The sequence below is a fragment of the Equus asinus genome, chromosome 21 (assembly GCF_041296235.1).
Source record: "Equus asinus isolate D_3611 breed Donkey chromosome 21, EquAss-T2T_v2, whole genome shotgun sequence".
NCBI classification, from domain to species: Eukaryota; Metazoa; Chordata; class Mammalia; order Perissodactyla; family Equidae; genus Equus; species Equus asinus.
The window spans coordinates 11663524-11681193 of NC_091810.1; the positions used below are offsets into that span (position 1 = coordinate 11663524).

General features: G+C 60.2%; 1 protein-coding gene across 8 annotated transcripts; it reads right to left on the minus strand.

The window, feature by feature from the left end:
* Positions 1 to 3172: 3172 nt before the first annotated feature.
* Positions 3173 to 17317, minus strand: TPRA1 (transmembrane protein adipocyte associated 1). Of its 8 annotated transcripts, none has more exons than XM_044754575.2 (12): positions 16980 to 17100; positions 16540 to 16754; positions 9844 to 9985; positions 9566 to 9698; positions 6777 to 6863; positions 6609 to 6681; positions 6420 to 6499; positions 5776 to 5886; positions 5578 to 5638; positions 5301 to 5403; positions 5086 to 5166; positions 3175 to 3832 (listed from the first exon to the last, which is right to left on the minus strand). In XM_044754575.2, the coding sequence occupies exons 3-12, from the start codon at positions 9966 to 9968 to the stop codon at positions 3589 to 3591; spliced, it is 1098 nt and encodes a 365-aa protein (XP_044610510.1). In that variant the 5' UTR covers positions 9969 to 9985; positions 16540 to 16754; positions 16980 to 17100; the 3' UTR covers positions 3175 to 3588. The 8 variants fall into 8 exon arrangements, with proteins under 8 accessions (XP_070348650.1, XP_044610510.1, XP_070348649.1 ...); XM_070492548.1 differs by having other exon boundaries at positions 16905 to 17048; XM_070492549.1 differs by lacking the exon at positions 16540 to 16754 and having other exon boundaries at positions 3173 to 3832; positions 16980 to 17317.
* Between the last annotated feature and the right edge of the window lie 353 nt (positions 17318 to 17670).

The window sequence follows — 17670 nt, forward strand, 5'->3', positions numbered from 1 at the left end:
CAAGCCGAGGAGAGAGGCCTCGGAAGAAACCAGCCCTGCTGACAGCTTGATCTTGGACTTTTAGCCTCCAAAACTGTGAGAAAATAAATGTCTGTCGTGTAAGCCTGGTCTGTGGTACGTTGTTCTGGCAGGCTGAGCAAACTTACACACCACCAGTCGTGTGTTCACACCGTTAGCACTGACAGCCCAGCGCTCCTGGCCACGGGGACCTTCAGGTCTCAGAGCTCCGCGGTGTCGGCGCCACACCTGGGCTGGGAGACCCTTTGCAGTGTGAGAACCCTGGACCCAGAGTCTTCCTCCTCAAACTCACAAGGGTGCCATTTTACCTGGAGCCTGGCCTCACGGGTGCCTGGGTCCCCAGTGCTCAAGGCCACACAGACCTCATTCCTAAGGGAACCCCTACTTGTTTCTTTCCACAGCCCTTTCTGTGCTCTGTAGTCCGAGGCACTTGAGAACAAAGGCAGGAAGAGCTCCACCAGCTGCAGGCTGCCCTGGGCAAGGACAGGACGAAACTCCCACTGTCGAGGGAGGGAGGAGAAGGGTGAAGTTTAGGAAGGAAAGGACAAAAATGGGTATCTGGAAATATTGTCCCGTCTCCCTCAAATGACCCCTTCAGGGTATATTATGATCCCTACAATTCAGTTAGGATTGAGTTTGCTGTAAACAAGATGGCTTCTCTCTCATGTAAAGGAAGCTGTCAAGAGCAGTCCTATGCTGGTACAGCGGTGCCATCATCATCAGGGACAGCAATTGCTTTGTCTTTATATTTGACCATCATTGCTGAATAGCTTCCCAAACTCACCTCCTCATCCAAGGCTGCTGGGGATTCAGCTATCACACCTGCATTCCAGGAAGCAGGAAAGAGAAAGGCAGGAGGACAGAAGAGCACATCTCCTAGCTGAGTCAGCTCCCTTTCAGCAGCCTCTGCTGAAAAAGTCTCTCCTGTGTCTGCTAACATCCCACTGGCCAGAACTTAGTCACATGAGTGGCTATGCTGGAGACTGGGAAATACCGCCTTTTATCTGGGTGCTTCACTGACCCGTGAAACATCAGGGTGCAGTTGCTAAGGGAGGAAAGAGTGGATATCTGCTACCACATGTCCCCGATGAGGAAACTCAGGGTCAGAGAGGAGGTGATCTTGCCCAAGGTCCACGGCCCACAAGCAGCAGCTGTGGGGAGTTAGACTAGAACCTGGCCACACGCTTCCAGAACGCCCCACATCCCGGCCTCTCTTTTGCATGGCGTCTGTTCCCACCCAGCCACAGCACACAGACGTCATCCTAGCAGAAGAGATGCCAGCAGGGCCTTTCAGGAAGATGCAGACGTGAACAGTACCCCGCGTCGGCGGGGCCGTGCTCCTAGGAGCTAACACAGACACAGCCTCTTTGAAGGGTACGTTGGTGCAGATTAGCTTCAGCTATAAGAGAAAACGCCAAAGTTGTTCAAACAAGATAGTGTCTCTTTCTTTCCCACATTCAAACAGTCTGAAGGCAGGCAGTCCAGGGCCATCGTGGAGGCACCAGGGTCAGGGATGGGTTCCTGCCAGCTTGCTGCACTGCCACGAGAACCTTCCATTCCCAAGATTACCTGTGATTCAAGATTGCTGCTACAACTCCAGCCACTATAACCACATCCAGTTAGCAGCACAGAACAGAGCCTACCCTCTCTCTGTAAGGGAGTTGCATGCACGCTTACACCCCATTGGCCAGAACTTAGTCACGTGGCCAGAGCCACCTGCAAGAAAGGCTGGGAAGTGCAGCCTTACATTAGCTGTATCCAGCTGAAAACCCGGGATTCTCTGACAATGGAGGGAAAGAGAGCATATATTGGAGGACAGCTATTAGTCTCTGCCCACAGACCAGGGGACTAATTAAGACTAATTAAGACTGTGTGCTCCAGCAATTCCACTTGCGTGAGTTACCAAAAGCATATGTGTAAGGAATTTTGTCGCTGCATTGTTTGTTGCAAAATATATTGAACACAAAAGTCCCTCCCAAGGGGACCAGTTAGATAAGTTGCCACATATCCATAACGTGTGCAGCTGGCAGGGAGGCGGCTCCCCTACCCAACGTGGACCGACCCCAGATCACCCATCATGTGGAGAACACAAGCCATGGAGCATGCATGCTCCCAAACAGGGATGTGACGCGTGCGCGGGTCCTCGCGGTGCTTGTGGCACTGCCGCAGGCTGGGAAACTGCACGTCGAAGTAGCTAAGGCTTGCCTTCCGCTGGACACGCCCTGCACTTCATGAACTTCTTTTTTTGCCATTTACACCTAACACCTGTTTTAAAAACACTTTAAAATCCGAAGAGAAAGCAGCAGGCTCTCACCTCACTCTGCTACCGCCCTGCCCGCCCTGGGTGCGCAGCGACCGCCCGGGCCAGCAGTGGTGCCAAGGTCAGGCTGCACTCGTCCGCCAGCTTGGGGGCAGACATCGAGTCTGGCCCTCTACACTCGCCCTGCGCGATGCCCTGCGGGCTTTCCTTCCATCTAACAGGCGTCTACCAATACCGTGAGTCATGGCAATACCACTTGGGAGAAGCTTGCCAGGACCCCCAGCATGCTGCAGTCCCCTCGAGCGAGTCCAGCTCGCTGGTGGTGTCTTTGCCCTCGACAGCTGTGCCTGCAGACAGCCCTCTGGGCCTGGGCCCCAGGGAGCCTGGCACGTTGGCCCCACAGCCACAAGCTATTGGTGCTGGTGCCTTGGTGCCCTCTGAGAAAGAGGGCTGGAGGGGAGGCGGCACCAGCCCTGACCGCGGCACCCCCCTTTCCTTGTCCTTACAGATCCCTGCGAGACAGGCCTTCTCATCCCCACTTGACAGATGGCGACTCTGGAGCTTCGGGAGGGGAAGCGGCTGCCTAGGATGACAGCATCAGGAGCGGAGAAGGGAAGGCACCCGCAGGTGGGGAGACCACGCTTCTCCTTCCATGTCCATCTCCTCCACTCCAACAGGGGCCCTGGGGCAGTGATGGCTTCCCCAGCAGCCAGGCAGGGCCTGCGCACTGGCCCACGTCCCTCAGTTGAGCAGTGTAAGTGCCCTGAGCTCCCAGGCCGCAGGCCACAGAGGGACCCACCAGCCCTCTGCATGTCACAGCTCCTCACCCCGGTCCTCGGGCTCCTGAGAGGAAACTGCTCCAGTATTCCTGCAGAACCTCCACACTGACACCTTCTGCTTCTTTTCCTTTTTATTAAAAAATAGATCACGAAAATATACACACTTCAGCCCACCCGCCAGAGAGGGCTTTGCAGAGGCCATTGCACCAAGGGGAGGGGGCAGAAGGCTGAGGAGGACCAGACCAGTCCTGGGTGGCCAGGTTTTCCAGAAAGGAAGTGGCCTCGGACAGCCAGGCATGGCCCTGGGCAATCGAGCCTGGGCCATGCCGCTGAGCAGGGCAGAAGGGGGAGGCTGCCCCCAGCCAGGGCAGAGGTGGCAGAGGGCAGCTGGGGGCCTGGAGAGCAGGACAGGCCTGCTGCCCACACAAGTCCTGTCACTCATTCTCCTCCCCTGGGCACTCTGTGTTCCCTGGCCTTCTCTCTGTCTGCCCTCCACAGGGCCGGCAGGCCTTCCAGTCAGGGTGGCCGCACTCAGGCACTGATGGCCTTCCAACGCTCGCTGTCCGTACTGTTGATGCTGCCGGTGTGGCAGGGCATGGAGGCAATGTCGTCCAGGTAGGCCACCCCACTGGCCGAATCGAACTGTGTGCTAGCAGCCCCTGCTGCCTCCAGGCCCTCCCGCCGGGCCACAGCATAGGGCTGGGGCAGGTGCATGTCCGGCTCCTCTGTCTCGTCCACTTGGCATTTGTAGGAGAAGAGGATCTTGGGCTCCGAGCTATTCGGGAGAACAGAGGGCCAGGGGACCCGCACTGAATAAGTCACGAAAGCCTTCCCTCCTGGACAGCACGCGGTCAGACGCGGGAGGAAACGCGCCAACAGCTGCCTAACACCACCCGCAAGGTCCCCAGTGCTGGACTCTAGAGCGCCTGCTCTCTCAGAGCACAGTGCAGCGCTCCCAGCTCAGCCGGCTCCCTGAGCAGGGCGAACAGAGGTCACTTCTGAGGCTCAGCGAGGACCTGGCCCAAGGTGCTCAGCAAACGTGGGCCGTGACCTCCGCCCCACTTACTACTACCCGCTGTGTGCCTACCCGGCCCCTGCGTCCTCAGGAGAACTCTCTGAGAGGGAAGCATTGCACCCAGTTTACAAAAAGAAGCCTGAGGCCAGGGAGATAAATCAGATCAGGGCAGGGATCCAATGGAGCCCTTCCCACTCCACCTCTGGCCCTGTCCCAGCTCCCCCTGCAGGAGGCAGATCCCCACCCTCCCTCAGACCTGCAGGTGGGGCAGGAGGGCTGGGGTGAGGCAAAATGCCTGTGCTTCCGCCACGGCTGAGGCCGGGGACCAACCCCAGCCCCACATGTCCTTAGATCCCATCTCCCTGACACGCCTTCAACACACAGGTGCACAAGTGCCCCCCACCCAACGCTCAAATACACACTGGACCTCCCCCAAGCCTGCTCCTGCCCCAGGTACCCCCACCACAATACACACTCCCAATGCAAGGTTTGTGTCTACTCTGTGAACTGTTGAGTCTGTGGCTACACAGTGCCTGGCACACAGTAGGTGCTCAATAAATGCTTGCTGACTGAATGAACTAATCTATCCTTCAGTGAAAAACAGCAAGTGCAGAGCAATGTGCACTGCCACTCTCTCTGGTGGGGAAAGCATGCATGTCTCTGTGTTATGTATATAGTGTATATATGCATGCATATGTAAATGTGCTACACGTCTGTATATGCATGCATACGTGTAGATATGTGTGTGTATATACTGTGCACATGTATGTTGTGTGTCTACGAATATGTATATGCGTGTGTATATGAGTATGATATGTATGCGTAAGCAGTCCCCTCTGTCCTGGCATCCAAGCCGGCACCAGGAGCGCCCAGGCGCCCCGGGGCACGCGAACGCGCATGCGCAGGAAGCAGAGGGCGCGGGGCTAACTGCAGCACCGGGACCGAGGCATGAGGGGGGGCGGCCCAGAGCCCAGCTGCGACCCCCCTGCCACAAGTGCCCGGGGGAGACTCACCCGAAGAAGCCCCGGAGGAAGGCCACGTAGATGAGGGGTGCGAAGAAGCTGAAGTAGAGGAACGTGGTGGCATCGACACAGCTGGAGAAGGGGAGGGAGGGCGCGTTGGGGCGCGGTCTCGGCTTGGCCTCCCCCTCCCCGCCCCAACCCGCCAGCCCCGCGCCTGCCCAGCCGGCGGCGACACCCAGTGCCCGGCCTGGCCCCACCCCGCGTACCAGAGCCCCTCGATGATGTTGGCGCAGAGCAGCGCGCTCCCCAGCCCCTGCAGCAGGTTGAGCAGCGCCAGGATGCCCGCATACACGTAGAAGCTCCTCCGCGCTGGGGGGTCAGGGGGGCGTGAGGTCCTCCCCGCACCTCCACCCTTCATCCCCAGTGCGTCACCTGGACCCCTCTGGGGGCCCCCCTCCCTCCCACCCAGGGTTCCCCAGTTCCCGGCCACAGCAGCCCCAACAGACCCCACCCTGCACCCAGCCCTGTGCCCGAGCCCCTCACAAGGCAGGGAGATGCGCTCCTTCAGCGGGGTCTTGGGGAGGATGACCACCAGAGAGTAGACCTGCGGAGACAGGGCGGACTGAGGAGGATGCTGAGGAGCGCCGGGCCCAGAGCGAAGCCCGGGGCCAAGGTGCAGGTCCCTGCCTCGGAGGAGGCTCGCCGCCGCCCCCGCCCCCGCCCCCTCCCCCTCCGCCTCACCAGGAAGAAGAAGCAGGAGCTGACCAGCCAGAACTGGCGGCCCCCGTGCCCGTAGATGTTGAAGTCCTCTGCTGAAAGGTGGGCGTCAGGGTACAGGATCTCCAGCGTCCCCTGCAGGCACGGGCAGGGGAGGGTCTCACAGGCTCCTACCCCCTGGAAAGTCCCCTCCCCAAGCTCTCCACCACACCAAGCCCGCCTCCTCGGTTGGCCCTCTGAGTTCCCTGCCCAGCCTGCTCTCCTGCCATGCCTGGCCCACAGAGCTCCAGCACCCAGAAGGGCCCAGCGGAGGGCGGGGCAGAGCCGGGTGAGGGGCAGCCCTGTCCATCTGAGAAAGGGGCCTCTGGATGCAGGCTCCGCGGACTGCGGATGGGCTCTCCCGTCCTGGGCTGCGTGTGAAACCGCAGCTTCTGGGCCTTCCCCCTTCCCAGCCCCAGCCTATTGCATGAGAATCTGGGGACCCTGGACCCTGCCTTGTTAACAGGCAGCCCGGGTGACTCATTAGGTGCATTTAAAATTTGGGAACGCTGCATGTGACAAACATTCAAACCCTAACCCAGGACCAGGAGGCAGAGGATGCCCAACCATCACTGACCCCTGCCTCCTCCAGGGAGCCCCCAGGGCTGCCCTGCCCCACCCCCTCTTACCTGGGTGACAGAGTAAGCCAAGGACAGCACTGTGGTGATGGCCAGCACCCGCTTGATGCTTGACTTGCTCTCCAGGTGACCTGGAAGAAACGTGCTGGTCAGTCAGCGGGAGCCAGCCAGGTAACTGTGGTGGGGTCGGCCCCCGCCAAGGAGGGGCAGGGAGAGCGTTGGCCCCAGCAGCACACGCACCAAAGGCAAGGCCCAGGATGACCACGCTCAGCTCGATGGCCAACAGGAAGAAGCGGGTAATCTCCCACAGGATCTGGACACAGAGCGGGCACAGCATCAGCCTAGGGCCCAGGCGCCCGTCTGCCCAGCACCCGGCACCCACCCCCTCGTCGGCTGGCCCAGCCACACCTTATCAGCAACAGTCGCAGCATCCGAGGTGCTGACCGTCATGGACACCACGGCCCGGGCGATGCCCACCAGCGCCACCACGAACACCTGGTGGGTGAGAGAGGGGTTGGGCGGTGGAGCTGGGGACAAAACCTCGGGGAACGGCAGGGACCGCAAACCCACACCCAGCGTTTACAGGAGCTTTTGATTCCTCGAGAATGGAGGGATTCAAACAAAGTGAGTCGGACGGGATGCAGGGAGGTGGGGAGACCCTCCACTGCTGGTGACCTCGACCTGGCCCTCCCCTCTCGGGCCTCAGCCTCCTGGCTCCACTGACAGGCTCCAGATGGTTAGTAGGGTGACACAGTACAGCCAGACTGCCTGGGTTCGAATCCCAGCTCTGCTACTTCCTGCCTCTGTGACCTCAGGCAAGGAGCTGCACCTCCGTGCCTCAGTTTCCTCATCTGTGAAATGGGGTAAAAACAGCAGTGGATGTTGGGAAGATCAAAGGGGTAAATAAAGGTAGCAGAGCATGCCTGGCGCCTGGTCATGGCTAGGTACACGTGTGCCCTTAGTGTCGTGTTCATGGTCTTCATCCTGAGACGAGGGGACCGGGAAGAGGCCGCAGGGAAGAGGCGCCGAAGGCCCCAGCACGGCTGCGGCACCGGCAGGTTTGCAAAGGTGCGGTGCTCACGCCTGTGGCTTTGGCAGCCCAGGTCCAGCCCCTTCGCTGGCACAGCCCCACTCCTCGCCCCGCTGTCTCCTCCCTCACGGGATTCAGGGGGCTGACCCACCCCTCCTGGCTTCAGGGGCTGGTCTGTGACCCAGGGCTGGCCATTCGGCGTACACCATTCCCCTGGTTTGGGGAGGGGGTGGGACCCAAAGGAGTCTACTGAAAGTCACACCCAGGACATCAGGTGCTCACGTTTGATGTTTCATTTGGTGCTCAGAGGAGCGCCGCAAGCTAAAGCAGATCCAACACACATCACGTCGGAGGGCACTGGGGCACAGAAAGACCAGGCCACTGGCCCCAGGTCATTCAGCACAGCTGGGAAAGGAAGCTGAGGAGATGCAAGCCTGGAGCTGCTGGGGCCGCCTGGCTGCCACGAGGGCAGAGACTGTGAGAGACAGGGCCATCTGAGAGACGCTGATGAGGGAGGCAGAGACAGAGTCCCCATGGCATCACGGAGCCCCTGAATCCAGCTGTGCCTGAAGCCCTGGGGCTTGTCAGTTTCTCACTCAGTACCTTCCCTTCAGCTTCTATGAGTGAGTTTCAGCTTGGTTTTCTGACACATAAAAACAAAAGAGCCCAGATTCATATACACTCCATCCTTAGTGCCATGAAAATCATGTCCAAGCCTTGGGGAGGCTGACACCACTCAGCAGGGCAGGCTGCAGAAGCAGCACTGCCACGTGCCTACTGTATGCCAAGCCCCCACTGGACCAGAGCTATGCACACTGTCTCATTTGGTGCTCACAGGAGCACCACAAGCTGAAGCAGATCCAACACATCACATAGGAGGGCACTGGGGCACAGAGAGGCCAAGCCACTAGCCCAAGGTCATTCAGCACAGCTGGGGTTCGGAGATGGTCTGCCCGAGTACACTCTTCCCACTGCCTCCTGAGCTCTAGAACAAAGTCTCCAGGAGTCAGAGGGCAACACAGTGCTGTCTCTGCCCTGCCTCCTGCTCTCAGGCATCAGCCCTGGGACCCTTGTCCCTGCCCACTCTCCCGGAAAGGGCATCTGCCTGACATACAGCAGGTACTTAATATCTGCTGAATAAATACACCAACAAGTAAATGGTCAGAGGAGCAGAGAGAGCAGAGAAGAAAGGCGGCCTCAATCCCCACCTCTGCCCATCTCCGCCTCACAGGGGAGCAGGCTCCAGTTGGCCGGCAGCCCCTGGGGCCTCCAACGGTCTCCAGGGTTCCCCATGGCCTCCCTTGCCTCTCCGCCTGCCCACTGCCCACTCCTCTAACAGGGAAGTGCTGAGCCAGGCCACAAGAGGGGGACCAGGGGGCCACTCAGCTCTCAGGTAGTTAAGAAGCAGAGAGGGGAGGACTCCAGTCAGTGAGGCCTGAGCCCTGAAGGAAGGAAGCCGGACAGCGTGCCCCTGGAGCCTGGCCCTGGGGCTGCCTTCTCACCCACAGTCCCGCGACCTTTCCCCAGGCAACACCCACCAGGACCACTGCGTGACGAGAATGCAGGGGCTCCCAACAGACAAGAATGCTGCTCCAAAGAGGTCTGGCAGAATGTGTGGAAGGAAGGACAGATGGACAGATGGATGGATGGAGGCTGCAGTGGGCACGCTTCCCCACCCAACATCCATTCCCCTTCCCTCTAGTAAAGGTGGCCCAATTTTCTTCCAGGGACCACCACCCTCCTCAGTCCATATAGTCTGGCTGCGCTGACTCCACCTTCCCAGCTCCAAACTGCCCCTTTCCCTGCTAGTCACAGTGACTAGCTCAGGAATGAACACAGGATCCAAGGTGGGCCAATCAGAGGGAATTCCAGGTCTACACTGGCACCATCAGGAAAGAGGGACTCTTTGGCTAGAGTTGGCAGGGAGGCAGGATGTTAGCTCAAAGCTCTTCTTGGCTATCTGTGACACCATATGGGGCCACCTCATCTGAGATAAGGCCAGAGGGGAACAGAGATGCAAAGAGAGACAGAGTCCTGATGACACTGGTTAATTCCCTGGATCCAGCCATACCTCAAGCTGGTTTTTTTATTACAGACGTAGTTAATAATTCCCTTTTTTGCTTGGGTTTGGAGTTGGGTTTTCTATCACCAATTGGAGTGAACTCACCAGAATATAGAAGGTGATAAAAATGGGGCTGGAGGTGACACAGATCCTGGCCCGAGCAAATGGAAGCTTCCAGAGCAAGAAGATGAAGAAGAGCACATTGGGGATGAGCAGCAAGAGGTCCCAGTACCGGACCCTAGTAGACAAGTAAAGAAACCAGCTCACTGGTAAGGTTGTGTCTGCACCCCACCCCACCTCTCTCTCATACACACACACACCCACACACCGGGAAAACCTACTCACACACAGCCAGCCTGCCCAACAGGCTGTGGCTGCCTCACCGAGAGGTGCCGATGTCCTCATAGAGCAGCAGCAGACAGCGATGTGGCACGGTGATGTTGGGTGCCAGGGGCGGGGGCAGTGCTGTGCTCCCATTGGCCCAAATCACCTCCTCCAGGGTGTCCATTCCCCCAGCAGCCAGCCCTGGGGGAGAGAGAGCCATGTCAGCAGGGTCTCCGGCTCCCAGGGGAACACAAGAGGGCTGCCTGCTGTGGGCCACTCCCCCACCCGCCAGGCGGGAGGCGACGGGTTGCCCTGCGACACGCGTTGTGACCCAGTCCCTGGGCAGGGGCCATGCCTGTCTCAGGCTCTGTCTCATGACCCCCGAACAATAAAAGCCCCTGCACCCTGTGAGTGAGCCTGTCTGCATGCCACACAGCAGCGCAAGTTCCTCGGGGACCTGGGGGAGAGACGGAGCAGAGGGGCTAGGGGCCAGGGCTCACGTCCCAGCCTGCCCCTTACTTCCCATTATTCTGTGCCTCAGTTTCCCCTACCCCTGGTATGGGGGTAACAATAGGGTCCACCCCATGAGGTCGTGGGGAGCGCTAAGTAAGTGGCGTCAAGCGCCGCTGACAGCCTGCACACGTAGTGTCCCTGGGAAGTGCGAGCTGTGGTCCATGCAACGTGTGTGGCCACACAGCTGCCAAGTGCCAGAGCTGGGCACCATGCACAACTGGGATGCACCTCAAGCCCTTCCTCCCACTGCTGCCATCCTGGAAAGGGAGACGCAAATGGAGGGGACAGTCCCCTCTGCCGGGAGGATGCTCGGGAGGATGCACAGGAGTTCTCCAAGTGGAGCCGGGCCAGGAAGAGGAGGTGCTGCAGAGGGAGGTAGGGGAGCTCTGTCTACAAGGGCTGGAGGAGCAGGAGTCGAGGGCTGGGGCCCCGCCGAGCGCTCACGTGCCAATCTGAGAACGAGAGGTCAGGAGTCCAGACTGGAGGCCAGGAGAGCTGGTGGTCTGGGGTCCTGCAGCCACCCTGGACAACCATGGCAGGCTCCCGGTCACAGGACTCTCGGGGACAGCAGTAGGGACTTCTGCTGGGAGCTCGGGGCCCAGGGCAAGTGAGCCAGGTGCGGCCCAGGGAACCAGCATGTATCAGATGCCAGCGTTTAAAACGATGACTTGAACAGACTGGGCGCTGTAACCCATCTCCACTTCCTGGTACATTCATACCAGCCCCAGGCTGGGAGCAGCTCAAATGCCCACCAGCAGCAGAAGGCACACGGAATGGAAGCCTTCAGGTAAACGGTGGAGCCTCGTGCAGTAAGAAGCAGAATGGCCACCGCTACAGCAGCGATGACAGGACCTCATGGTCTGATGCAGACAGAGCCAGGCACCGGAGCGGACATGTGGTCTGACCCCGCAGAGAGATGCAGGCGAGGGTCATATTTGCGGAGGACGGAGGGCACAGTGGTGGGGGAGGCACACCAGCTCTGGGTGCTTGATCTGGGTGCTGGGTCCTAGGCACTCACTGTGTCAAATGCACGGGGCCATGGACCTAGGATTCTTGCACTTTTCCGTCTGCCTTACAGTTCAGTCAATGTACAAAAATTTAAAAGATATTCTGTCTCCATGTCAGGGCACAGTCTCCCCTCAGCAGGCACAGACCCGGAGGCCCGCGCCCTGCTGGCAAAAGGATTTGCAGCAATGCCACAGGAACCCGCACTGTGCTGTCAGGAGCACCAGCCCTCAACAACAGCAGGCACAAGACGAGGACGGGACACGACGCAGGAACAGTCTCACTATGTGTCTGAGCCACGAAACACAGCCACCTCTGGCTGAAAGACGTCTCCAAAGGGGGTGGGCCAGGACCTGGGGCTCAGGCCGCTCACTGGCTCTGGTTTCTGTCCTCACTGCAACACGAGGGCTTGCCAACAACCTCCAGGTTGATGGGGAGTATTACAAAGAAACTCTGACACACAGTAGGTCCAAATAAAGAAGCTGGCTCTTCCTCTGTTCCCTCCGATGGGAGAGGCGGCCAGTCCCCCCTCCATTCCTGTGTTCCTCCGCCCGCACAGGCCTGGGAGGGCCCACTGGGAGCCAGGCACAGTCTAGGCACAGGGACACGCCTGTCCTCACAGGGCTGCATCCGAGGAGCAGGGGCCGACAGCCAGCATGAGCCTGGACGCGCACAGCCAACCCCTCCTAGAGGTAAGGGCTGAAGCGAAGAAAACAGTGTGGGGCGAAACAACAGAAACGCAGCAGAGGCTGCTGGAGCCCCAACACTCAGCCTGCCCCTTAGCCCTGCAGCCCGTGGACTCTAGCTCGCACATGGCTTCCCAGAACAACGGCTACTTCCCCAGCTCCCCTGTCCCTGGCTGTGGCCATGACTGAGTTTTATTCAGTTGGACATGAACAGTGAGGTTTGCCAATTTCAGGTGGTGCCATCTCTGTTCCCATTGGCTGGAACATGGATGTGGTGGTGGGAGCAAGAGCACCCACCTTAGACCATGAGACAGAAGCCACTCTGTTATTGAGGAGGTCCTGCGATTGAGGATAACAGTAATAAGAAAGGTGTCTGGGTTCCAGACACGAGGGGGCTCCCATGTGCGTCCCGGACATTTTGAACACTGTCATACAACAGACAGAAATAACCTTCTGTCTTGTTATTTTGGCCTTTGTTGCAACAGCTAAGCCTGAATTCCATGAATATAAAGGGGTGCTGCTTAGGACTGGGTTGTCAGACAAGGTGACATTTGAGCTGAGATCTAAATAACAGCCAGAGCTAGCCTTGGAAAAATCTGGACAGAGCATACCCGGGAAAGAATGGCAAATGCAAAGGCCCTGGGGTAGAGACAGGTTCAAGGGCAAAATGTAGGCAGGTGTGGCTGGAGGTGAGATCAGAAAGGTTGGTGTGCCGGGTCAGACGGGGCTGTGTGGCCACATGCGATATGATTTCAGTCTGAATGCAATGAGAAGGTCTTACGAAGGCAGACAACGGGGTCCCATGTCTACGTGCAGAGGATTGCTCTGGCTGCCATGGAGAACAGACTGAAGTGGGGCAAGAGTGGGGCAGGGAGACAGAGGAGCTCCTGAGCCAGTCCAGACGAGAGGACAGCAGCGTGACTAGTGCCGGAGTGGGCTGGGGTGGAGGGATCTGGGGTGACTTTGGGAGGGGGGCCAAGAAGACCTGCCGAGACACACGCACAGGGAGGGGAGAGAGCGAGGCAGGCTGACGTCGCGGTTTCTGGCCTGAGCACTGGATATTCCGCAGTGGTGAGGCTGGCACCAGTGGCGGCGTCCCCAGCAGACACTGCCCCCTTCTTCCCCACTAATGAGCTGCTATTTTGTTCCAGGACTCGGGCCGGCTGTGGCAGGAGCATCCCTGTGGTGAGGGACGCTGCCCTCCACGCTGCCGTGAAGGGGCCTGCAGGGCGGGCCCCTCCCCAGCGCCAGAAGCCTCGCATAAGCAGCAGTTTAGAGCTGGGGCGGGAGCAGGACCAGACCCCTCAGCAGGGCACCTGGTGCTCCGCTGTGATAAGGGGCTGCGGGGGCACGTCCAGGGCTGCCAGCTGGCCTGTGACGCGCGGGACAGTTCCCCAATGACTGCTGGTCCTCCCTGTACCAGCAGGGCCCGCAGAGCAGCTCTGTGAGAGTCAGGGAGGGCAGCCCTTTCTCCTCGGGCAGACCTGCTTTAGGCCGGGTGCCCCGCGGCAGGGGCCTTCCCAGGAAAGCTGCCTCCCTGAGAAAGGGAGGAAGGCTCCTGTGGGCGCCTGTGGTGGCGCTGAGGTGTGACGTCTGAACTGCGGCCATCCTGCAGCCATGTGGACCAGGCCACCTGCCAAGCACAGGCGAGATTAAGTCTCCTCAAGACTTCGGGGGCCCTGAGATAATGACTTGGAAGTGACTGTGAGTTGGAGAGATATTCCACAGCCCCCTCTGCCCCACTCCCCACTCCCCACAGAGCAAACTTCTGGTCCCAGCAACCCAACCCCAGCTCTGGCCTAGGACAGAGCATCAAGCAGCCCCGATAGGGGCAGGCCAAGCACCCAGCAGCCACAGGAAGCTGAGAGGCCCCAGCGGCAAAGAGAAGCCAATGAGGACGAACAGGGCAGGAGCCAGAGCAGCCGGACAGAGCGCCCAGAGTAGGAGGTGGTCAGAGGGACTTCTCTTGGCTTTCCCTGTCCAGCATCCCATTTTCTTCAGGGGAAACCCCAACTTCCCCAATCTCTGTCCATGAGGTTTAGGTATGGCTGACTGTACCCCTCCACAACGCCAGGTAATGTGCATGTGATCTAAGCCTGGCCAATCAGGATGCTTCGTTGTCCCGGCCAAGGAGAATCAGCCCTGAGCCTTCTGCTATAATTACTTCTACTGCTAAGGGGACTAAGCCAGAACTGTACCACTTTGACTCCACATATGGAGACCCACGTGAGAATAAGGCCAACATGGAGGAACACAGAGCTGGGAGGCAGATGGAAATACATTCTGGAGACAGATCCTCATGTGAGCCCCTGGATCCAGTCATACCTGAAGCCAGTCTTACACTCCTGAACTCTTCAGTTATAAAATCTAACAAATTCCCCTTTCTGCTAAGGCATTTTGAGGCTGATTTCTCTAATTTACCACTGAAAAACTTCTGGCAAACATAGGTTATAGAGTTGGGCAGAACTAGGTTGTGCTTCTGGCTCTGCCAGACACTTGCTGTGTGACCTTGGGTGAGTCATTTCTCCTCTCTGCATGTCACAGGGAGAATAACACCTAACAAGGTTGCTGTCAAGACCAGAGAAGTAAATGTCTACAAAAGGTCACACACACCAAGGGCACTGCTGCTTTTCTTCCCAGAGGAGCTGGGCTGTGAGGGGGAGGGATTTGGTCCACAGGCCCACAGGCCCCTTTCGAAGACCCGCTTGCTATGGAGTCTGAGGGGAGAAGGTCAGTTGCCCCCCCTCTCCCAGTTCCCCTGCTCATTCTGTGACCACAGCAGGGGACACTCTGAGCCCTCCCGCCCTGCGAGGGAAGACTTCTGTCCCCACCGTACCAAGCTCAGAGCCGGGCGGCCCCTGCTGAGCCTGTGCCCAGGCTGTGTCTCCAGAGCCCAGGCCCCCAGTCGGGGGCTTGTCAGGTGCCCCCTCTGGGTCTGGGCTCCTCCCTGGCGATGACTTGAGTGTTGTTAACATGAAGATTCCAATCCTGCAGGCCTGGGGAGCTGAGAGTCGCGTTTCTAACACACTCCCAGGTGGTGCCACTGCTCTGCTGGTCCCAGAGCCACACTTGAGTTATGAGGCTGTCGACAGGCCAAAATTGCCACCATGTGTCAGAGCTTACAAAATAACTGAAGCAAGACACAGGGCCGAGCGCTTTACCCCATCGCACCCGCCTCTCCCCACTGTACCAAGGACAGGAGAGCCACAGAGGGGTTAAGTCACCGGCTGCATGTTCTCCTCCTTGCAAGAATGAGCTCCTGGCCTTGGGGGCTGGAGCCCAGAGAGCAACAGAGAAGGCAGGGGTCTTCAGGCTCAGGACACAGGATGGTGGGAAAGCTGGTCGATGGCAGGGGAGGAAGGGGTGGAGCCCAGACCAGAGGGAAGGGGACCCGCAGAGGAGTTCCCAGAAGGTGAGTGCCCTGGGCAACCCCAGGCCTCTCGGGACCAGCGAAACTGGGACAGACTGTTTCTTCCACCCGGGAGGGGCTCTCCTGACCTCATTAACATTTCAGAGGCAATTTTCCCACCCACACCTTGGGCCTCCACCACCCACCCTCTCTGCATCTGTGGGACTGACCAACTCCACCCAGGGCTACTGGGGGGGAACCCTGGGAAGACAGCAGCCCTGAGCAGAAGAGAGGCCACACTTCTTCACGGTGCTTCCCAACCCTCGGGGCGGGCTGGGCTTTTAAAGCCTGGGACCACAACAGGAGGCTCCAGAAGACAGAGGCCGCCCGCCTTATCCTTCAGTCTCGGAAATCCCAGAGAGGCCACTCCTAGCAACCTGTCAGCAGCCCAGGTGGAAGCCCCAGGAGGAAACCCCCTAGCCTTCAAGGCCCAACCTGATCTGACCCCTGCCTACTGCTCTGCCTGCTGCCTTCCACTCTGCAGCCCCGGCCTTCTCCCTGTCCCGCAAGCTCCCTCAGGGCCTTGGTGCTTGCTCTTCCCCCAGCCTCGTCCTCGCGCGGGCCACCTCGCCGGAGAAGGCACAGCTCGTCCCCCCGGGCTTTCCCGGCAGCCCCGGCCTCCGTCCGCAGCGGCCCCGGCTGCGCGTTGGCGTGCTTACTGGCTGTCCACGCACCTGCTCACGACCCAAGCCCCCAGGGCAGCGGCCGGCCCACAGGCAGTCCCCCGCGGAACCTCCCGACGTGGGCACGGGGCAGCCAAGCCCTTCTGCGGAGTGGGGCAGGGGTCCGTGCCCGCCGCGGGGCCGGAGGTGCCGGCACTCCCCAACCTCCGTGCGCTGGGCCCGTGGAAGCAGAGCCCCGGGCCACGGAGATGCGCTCACGCGCCGGGGAACCGGGGCCGCGGCGCCGCAGCCGCAGCACGTGCGCCGCCCCTCCCGCCCCTCCCGGCTGCCGAGGCCCCAGCGGCGGCGCGTCCGCGGTCCGGGGCGAGCGGGGGCCAGCGCCCCGCACAGCCCCGCCCCGCCTCCCCGCGCCCGGCCCTCCGCCGCCGACGCTTCCCCGGGGCTGCTCTGCGCGGGGGCCGGGGCGGGCCGTCAGCTCGGCGCCGCCGCACCGCCGCGCGGCCCCGGCGCCCCCCTTACCTGAGGCCCGGGCCGCCCATCCGCCGCGGCGCGGCCCGGCACAGGCGGCGGGGAGCGTCGCGCAAGAGCCGCGGGCGGCCGGCTCCGCGGAAATGGGGGTAGGAGAGCGGGCGAGACGCGGTCGGCGCGCCGGGCTCACTGCCCCCCAGGACACCCTGCGTCCTTCCTGGCAGCGGCGACCCGGAAGGCAGGAGCGTCCTTTTCGTCCAGCAAAACTACAAAAACAGCCACAGTCCCTACTTGCCGCACTCAGGCCCGCCCCCCCAAGCCCCCGGTAGCCTATAGGAATGGAGTTACACCAAAAAGAGGGCGCAAGCAGCGGAAGGAGCCAATCAGGTCCCCAAGAGGCGGGGCGGCCAGCTGACCTCTTAAAGAGACGGCACGCAGGCACTGGGGGATGAGAAGCCGCTGCGGGGAAGGGAAGCGGCTGCGATTCTCACCCGGCAGGCGGCCCGGATCGCGGACCCACGAACTGAGGACGCGGCCACCTCTCGGCCCCCGCGCCTGCCAGCTGTCAGCAGCTGTCAACCGACCAGCTCGCCCCAGCCAGTGCTCCTCCTCCCAGCGGGGCTGCGGCCTGACCGTCCGGGGAGGAGCCTCCGCGGACTGCCGCCTCGCGTGCCGCCGCCTCGGGCGCCCCGCAGCGGCAGTCCTGCCGGGTGACCTCTGGTCACCTGGGTGAGGAAGGCAGGATCGGGACAACCCCTCCCCCGGAACGACGCGTTTCCACCAGCGTGCCGCGCGGCCTGGACGTCCATCATCAAAGCGCACCGTCCGGATGTCAGGCGCTAATTTTATAACAACCCCGCAGGGCGGTTATGATTAGTCGCATTTTACAGAGGAGGAGTCTGAGACTTAGAGAGGTTAGATCACTTGCCCAAAGCCACGCAACTAGGAAGTGACAAAGCCGAGACGGCCAGGGTTTGAATTGCCCCTCGCCAATCTCTAATGTCAACAATTCAGGCAACTTCCTCTGGCAAGCCTTCCCTGATTGCCCCTGTCCTTGCTCCTCCTGACAGCTATGCTGTCTTCACTCCTAGCCTTTCTCACGCTGGCCCTGCACGGTCTGGTCCCTCCTGCCTCTGGGTCCTCATCTCCCACTCACGCCCTACTCATTCAGCAGGCTCGACC